Below are 7,173 nucleotides of genomic sequence, written 5' to 3'. Positions count from 1 at the left end.
AGCACTGGGCATGGCTGCTACTTTGAGACAAATCTGGGAAGAGAACAAGTTGCCACATACCATCATACTCTTGCCCCTGGCATGAGATGCCCCAATACTAATGCTTGGGCTGGTCAGCCTTGAGGGTGCTCTGCAAAGGGATAGTCCTCCATCCCCCAAACTTTTGGCATCCACTACCCCTACTGAAATTTGTGGAGCCTGATTTCCCCTTCCCTTGCGGTGGCCTTCCCTGAAGCATGCAGGATGCACGGTAATGTTGCCAGTGTGAAGGGTGGCACCAGGAGCATGGATGAGGAAATGTTGGCTTTGACAGCCTCGCTTGTCCCGCAGTCAGTACTTAGGGCTGTGCTGATCCTCTCCTGCCTCCCCCCAAGGTTAGATCCCAGTAGTGAGGCCATAAAGAGAAACCTACTCCCCTTGGCTCCAGTCCTGCCCTCCTGCCCTGTGGTTTCCAGGACCTCTTGATAGGGCTGGGGGATTCCAGTGGAATGGCAGGGGAAAACCTGGCCAACCTTGCTTATTACAGTCATAGAAGAAAATCCCCAAATCTCTGGGCTTTCATCAGAGGATACCTGCTTTGGTTGAAACCCCAGGGTGGGAGTTGGGAGGTGGCGGGATTGCAGGCCAGGGACTCTGAAGGTAAGGTCTGTATCTGGGCCACCTCCTTCTATCCTGTAGCACCTAGCATGGAGCTGGGCACACGGTAGGCAACATGTAGCAGGAAAGGGCTGACATGATGTTGGTTTTGTAAATACAAGGTGTAGGAGGCTTCATTCAGATCAGCCATGAGCAATGGGGCCAGCTGGAGTGAGCTGTCATCCTTGTGCTCAGGGCTGAGGGCAATTTCAGAGCATTTCAACCTCTTCTTTTTAACTAAATATGAAGCAAAAAGCCTTCCTTATTTCTAAGGCAGCAGTCCAGGGTTGAGGGGAGAGGAAGGATCTGACCCAATAGTGTGTTCCTCCGCCCCCCAACCCAGACTCCCATGGCTGATGTTTGAGAGTTACCACCACATTTATGGACAGACTGAGTTCCAATGGGCCTGGCCAGAGGGACGTTGCCCACACTTTCAGATCTCCCCCAAGTCAGGCACAATCCCCTTGGGGCTCTGACTCTGGGAACTGGGAAGGGAGGTTTACTCTGAGACCTTCACCCAAAGGAGCAAAATTAGGACAGGGTCCTGAGTTGTCAGAGCCATCAGGCTGGGGAAAGGTTCCCCTGGGGAGTTTAGGAAAGTTGCTATTTAGGTGGGTGCTCTTGTGGCTGAAGGATGGGAAGGTCTGGGGAAATGGAAGGAGGCTCCTAATCACAGGCACTCAGAGCTGGGGGCCCAGGAAATGACACTTCACAGGACCTCATCTACCTTTCTCAAGTAGGCTCCTGCTCTCCACTCCCATCATCTCTCTAGGGGAGTCTGAGCATCCAGCCCCCACCACCCACCCTGCAGGCATGACCGCCCACCTTGAGCAGTAAACTCAGGTGCCCCCCAAGGATATGTTGTGGCTCTTCCTGGGTGGTGTGTGTGAGGGAGATGGGAATGCTGGGGCATAGCCCTTACCTGAGAGGGAGTAGTCAGTGCTGGTCATCCTCATGGCAGGTGTGTAGGAGACGCGGGGAGCCAGGTCGCGGTCCTTCTCTTTCTGCCGGCGTCGGCGCCAGGCAAAAAGGCCCAGCAGCATCACAATGAGGAACAACAGGAGGACAATGCCTGTGACAGCACCCACCGAGTGCCGCTCTGCACCCAGCGCTGGGCTGATCTTGGTGTAGGGATTCAGCTCCTCCATCATGAGGGCGGCTGTGGGCGGAGGGAGGGCCTCAGCTGGGGCGCCTGCTGGCTTTTCAGATCTCTGTGGGACCTGGACTCCTAACACTAGGAGGCTTGGTTTTGGTCCTGGCCCTGGTCTTTAATTCCCGTGAGCCCAACCCCTTACTGTGCCTATTTCTTCAACTGCCTAAAGTGAGTGGAGTCCTAGAGAACTCCCCAGGGACAAATGTGATCGTGGATCGGAAACAAAACAATGTTTGAATATTTTACTCTTCTTCAAAAAATAAGTTAGATAATAACTCATTTAACCTTCCCAGCAGCCTGGTGAAATAAGGACTGTTTAATTCTTTCTCTTTCACAAATGGAGAAACTGAGTCACTGAAAGGTTAGGTAAGTTGCCCAAGATCAACCAGTAATTGGTAGTGTCAGGTTTCTCATGAGTTGGAAAAACTGGACTCAGCCCCTCTCCCTGCTTACTAGCTGTGTTTCTTAGATGTGACTTAGAGAGTCCTCAGTTGGCTCAGTAATTGCACCCTCTGCAGGGGACTGTGAGCACCCCTGACAGACTGACAATGACAGCTGTGAGAGCTGTACCAGTGTGCCCATGATTACTTCCCACAAAACCCCTCTTGATGTATGTATGGGCTAACCCCCATCAGAATGCAGTGTGCATGGTTTTGGTCCCTTTTCTGTCATGTGGCTAACTGAGCCCATTCTTCTCCCCCATTTCCTTAGAACCAATAGCAATAGAACTCACTACCTGTTTGCAGCACTTTATATAGGGGTCTTATGTATACAAAACCATTTCTCAAGGGCTCACATTATCTCAACTTGGTCGTCCCAACTGCCCTATGGGGGTCTTCGGACTGTAGACCTGGAGCCAAGGCTGAGCACCTTCGGGTTCCTTGGCTCTCAGTGGAACATCGTGCCATGAAGGAAGACAAGGGCTAATCTAATCTACTCTTTCCACTTTGCATGTGGAGTAACAGGCCCAATAAAAGGAAATGACCTGCCCAAGGACACCTAGCAGGTTGGCAGACCAGAATTTGGCAGGTCTTCAGATGGCCTGGTACTTTCCCCAGCGCTAGCTTGTGGTTACCCTTGCTTGGCTCACAGGAAGCTTGCCAAGGATGGGCACCGTGAAGCTGAGGCTGCCTGCTCCATCTGCTCTCCAGCATCTGGAACCTCCGCACCCACCTTACTCCCCCTCTCTGCCCAAAGGTGAATAAAGTCACAAAGTGTCCTTATACAATCCAGTTGTTCCTGTTGGGATCTCCCTAGAGTCTGCCTGCATGGGGCCCTTTCCACAGCCCCTTGCCTGAGACTCTGCCATCTGTGTATTACCTTGGTCACACCTGATTCCTTTGAATCCAGAGCTGCAATAACAGGTTCCAGTGACGTGGTCACAGGTCGCATTGTTCATGCACTCACATAGCTGCTGACAGCCATAGCCAAAGGTTCCTGGGGCACATCCTGTGTAATATGAAGAGTTGGGGTAGACAGTGAGATGCAGCCACCCTCCACCCTCCAGTCCATACGTGAGCAGCTCTGCCTCATAGACTGGAACCTATTTCTTTCTCAAGCTCCTGCTATGCTTTGATTTGATACTTAGGGGCAGACAGCACCTCTACCCCTGAGTTGGGGGACACCCACTCCTATTTCCTTCACATTTAACACATTTATTCAGTATCCTCCACATGCCAAGCCCTAAGCTGGGTGCCATAGGGGCTGCAAAGAAGGATCGAACAAGGTCTGCCTCCCTCATGACCCCTCAGGCTTCTGCTGTGCCTCACAATCCACCATCCCCACCCAACTGGAGGAAGAAACCAAACACCAACGTAGGCACGATCTTTGGCGCCTTTCCTTGGAAGTTACTCCAGAAGTCAAGGGAGCAGGGTGTGGAGCCTGGAATGGGGGGCCCTTGAAGAGGGAGGCTGAGGCCCGACCCCAACACCCAGGGGCATGGGTTGGAACAGCTTACTCTGCTCGCAGTGTTTCCCGGTGAAGCCTGTGCGGCAGGTGCACTTGCCGCTGATGTGGTCACAGCTGGCACCATTCTGACACTGGCACACGCGCCCACAGTCCTTCCCATAAAATGCTGCTGGGCAGCCTGGAGAAACAGGGTGGGGGCAACTGGGGAGGTGCAGCTGGGACCAGACCTGTCTCCTGCCACCTCTCTCTGAACATGGAGTGAAGACAAGTGAGACCATGCACCTGGGCCATTCCCACACTCTGAACCCTCACACTGAGGGGGTGGCGAGTCATTTGGACAAAGGTGTCCTGGAACTAGAAGCCAGGCTGGGGTCTCCTGGCTGTGTAGTAACAGGCCACTCCTCTTCACTCTGGGCCCCACTGTCCAAAGGAGGTCTGGTCTTGGTGATTGCTAGGGAATCCGCCAGCCCTGGCCTCCCGGGACTCTGGGCTCTAACCCCTGCATCCAACCAAGCTTCTCAATCCTAGAGGTGGGAATGTTCTCAGCCCAGAGGTCCCCTCTCCCCCCAGCTCTTGGACCCCACCTCCTCCCGCCTTCCACAGAAGCCCTGAACAATGCCCAAGGCCCCCAGCAGGGCCCCCACGGGATTTTGAGGAGCTGGCGGGCAAGAAGGCGGAGCTTACGCTGCGTGCAGAAGAGTCCGGTCCAGCCTGGGGTGCAGTGGCAGGCCCCATCCTTCCGCGCTGCAGCGCGCTCCATTGTGGCAACTGCATGTGTGGAAGCAGGCAGGGCCCCAGAACCCAGGTGGGCACGCTGGGGGCGGGTGGGATGGGAGGGTAAGGGCAAGGCAGAGAGGAGCAGAGGAAAGGGAGGGAGAGGATGGAAGGGTGCACGTCAGAGTCAAGATGCCAGGAGGCATCCAGGTGGCATTTCCTGACTTTGGGGGGCGGGGCGAGGGGGGGTTACCGTATTCTCAGAATTCCTCTGTTCACTTCTTGGCCCAGTCACCCAGGATTTTCATTAAGTCCAGATTCTCTGCCCACTCTCAGCTCTGAGGGCTCCTTAAACCTCCCCTCTCGGGACTGACTGATTTGGAGTGTGTGTGTTAAATTGTAAACATCCTAGTTTACTATGTGAACACTGTGCGCTAACTTCCCCATGAGGATGGGAACTTCCCCAGGGTAGGGACTCTGCTCTTTTGGCTGGTGAGCTCCCTGAGGATGGCACCTGTATCTCCATCAGAACGGAAATTCCCTCAGGCCAGACCATCTCACTGGGACCTCCCTAAGGGGTATGGGCTGGGTCTCACCCATCAGCCAAGGAGCTACACAGAGCATTAGATTGGATACACCTTACATGAACAGCCCCCAGAATCCCGTCTAGGCTTAATTGGTGCCCAGGACCATTCACATGGGACACCCACAGGATGCCCTCGCCCCTATAAGGTGACTGCCCTGGCCTCACCTCACTTCCCTACTCCCTAACTCCAACATGCCAGTCAGTCCTTGCCCCCTCTTCTCTCCATCCAAACTCCATCCAAACTTTGCTCAGGTGCTGATGGAGTATTAATTTTCAGTATTAACAATATTAATGGTACTATCAACAATAGTAATACCTTTGATACTGGCAGTTAATAATGCCAGTGATCAATCCTAATAATTTATATTAGCTAGAGAGCTAAGCGGGACTCAGGTAGACATTCCTATCACAGGAGATTTCAGCTCTGGGAGGTAGAGGCACCAATGGCAAGGAGTGGGGTGATTGAGGGCCTTACCTGGGGTAGGGGACATTCCCAGGAGGCAGCAGCTTACCCTGTGAGCAGTCCTTGCCAATCCATCCAGGGAAGCACTGGCAGGAGCCATCGATGGGGCTGCAGGTCCCATTGTTGGCACAGGAGCAGAGCTGGGCACAGTCCTGCCCAAAGCGCCCTCCAGCACATACTGTGGGCACAGGACAGCTTGGTACCTGCCCTTCCATCAATACTCAGACCACCACCCACAGCTGCATTCCCAGAAGTTTCCAGATTACAGCCATGACCATCCTGGTCTATTTAGGAGCTGCCCATCTTGGCCCTTCTCCATCTGCACAGGAATGCGTTCCCCCCTCGTGCCCACAGCTGCATCCCCTCCAGCAGAGGAACCGATTGAAGCCCGTGGGGTAGGATCACTTGACTGAGGTCTCACAGACACAAGTGGAGAGCTGGGAATCCGACCGCTGCACCCATCCAGTGCTCCCTGCACTGCTCCACAGCCTTCTGCCCTCCGTTACCACACTCTTGCCAACATTACTAATCCCATAGCCATGAGGGCAGAGAATGTAGCTGGAAGGAGAGGGACAGATGCAGAAGGCAGGTCTCTCTGCTGTTTATTGGAGGACTGGCCCTGAATGTCTATCCTGTCCACCTATTTCCTCTATTTCTCCAAATCTGACCTGTTCCTCGAGCCTCAGCTCAGCCCTGTCCTCAGGAGAGCCCCCTGGGTCCACAGGGAGCTTTCCCTAACCAAGCTTCCAAGGTATTTCCACCCTGAGTCGCTTGTAGGATTTGGTGTCAGCCCTCCCGGAGGAGTCACTCATTGGCCCCTGGAAGAAGGGCTAGTTTCCTCAGCTAGGCCACAAGCAACTTTAGGACTCGGTCTGAGTGTTAATCAAGCACCCCCCTTTCATTTCCCCCTGCAATCCATCCTCCACCTTCTTCCTACAGCTTTAGCTCTCTGAAGCACAGTTGTCTTCATGGCACACCTGAGCTTGCCTGGCATCCTCAGTGGCTCCCCGGTGCCCCAGAATAAAATCTAGATCCTAGAGATCAGCACTTAATCTACCTCATCCAGACCCATAAGCCACTAATTCACACACCACTTTCCAAATGCACCTCATGCCTATCTTCACTCTAGCTCTTCCCTTCCCTGACCCTCATTGCAGCTGTAGAAATCCTACCCTGCCTACAGGACTCATCTTAAGTGCCACCTCCTGCATGATCCCACTGTAAGAAGTGGCAAGTCCTTCACTAGCCATTTTCTTCTTCCTTAGTAGAGTCTTGAGTTTCAGCTGGGCCCATGGCCCCCTGAAATAAAGAATTTATTTCCCTGGCTCCTACATAGCTTGGTGTGGCCATGGGACTATACTCTGGCCAATGGTAAGTGGAAATGTGTGTCTCTTTGCCTGTCCTCCTTGTTGAAGGATAATGTGGATTATGTATAAGAATGTTGGGTGAGATGGCTGGAGCTCAAGCAGCCATCTTTCATCAGACATGGAAGCCATGTGCTGAGATGGGAATGGCTGAACAAGAGAGAAGGAGCCTGGGTCCCTGACATCTTTGTAGGATACCCTACCATTCCCCAGTGGCCAACTTCTGGGTCTTCTCCCTGTTCTATTTTTAATGTGTGAGGAACATAATGTTTGTCATTTTCAAACCCAGATATTTTGGGGTTTTTTATGTCAACTACTAGAGGCCCGTTGCATGAAAATTCATGCACTG

The 7,173-nt window shown here is 53.1% G+C and overlaps 1 protein-coding gene and 1 long non-coding RNA gene across 2 annotated transcripts in view; one reads left to right on the top strand and one right to left on the bottom strand.

Moving 5' to 3' along the window:
- LOC106697914 overlaps positions 1-2,994 on the top strand; it is a 16,211-nt gene extending 13,217 nt beyond the window's left edge. Inside the window, exon 3 of the long non-coding RNA XR_002830409.1 lies at positions 1,598-2,994. This is a non-coding gene — a long non-coding RNA (uncharacterized LOC106697914). The remainder of the gene's footprint in view (positions 1-1,597) is intronic.
- The window catches only part of MEGF11 (multiple EGF like domains 11), a 246,887-nt gene that overhangs the window by 13,579 nt on the left and 226,135 nt on the right, over positions 1-7,173 (bottom strand). The window contains 6 exon segments of the mRNA XM_023757800.1: positions 1,559-1,795; positions 3,110-3,238; positions 3,747-3,875; positions 4,382-4,433; positions 4,435-4,511; positions 5,510-5,638. Of these exon segments, the coding sequence (XP_023613568.1) occupies positions 1,559-1,795; positions 3,110-3,238; positions 3,747-3,875; positions 4,382-4,433; positions 4,435-4,511; positions 5,510-5,638 (753 nt within the window).

The sequence above is a fragment of the Myotis lucifugus genome, unplaced genomic scaffold, assembly GCF_000147115.1.
Source record: "Myotis lucifugus unplaced genomic scaffold, Myoluc2.0 scaffold_115, whole genome shotgun sequence".
NCBI classification, from domain to species: Eukaryota; Metazoa; Chordata; class Mammalia; order Chiroptera; family Vespertilionidae; genus Myotis; species Myotis lucifugus.
This window is presented reverse-complemented; position numbering and strand designations above follow the sequence as displayed.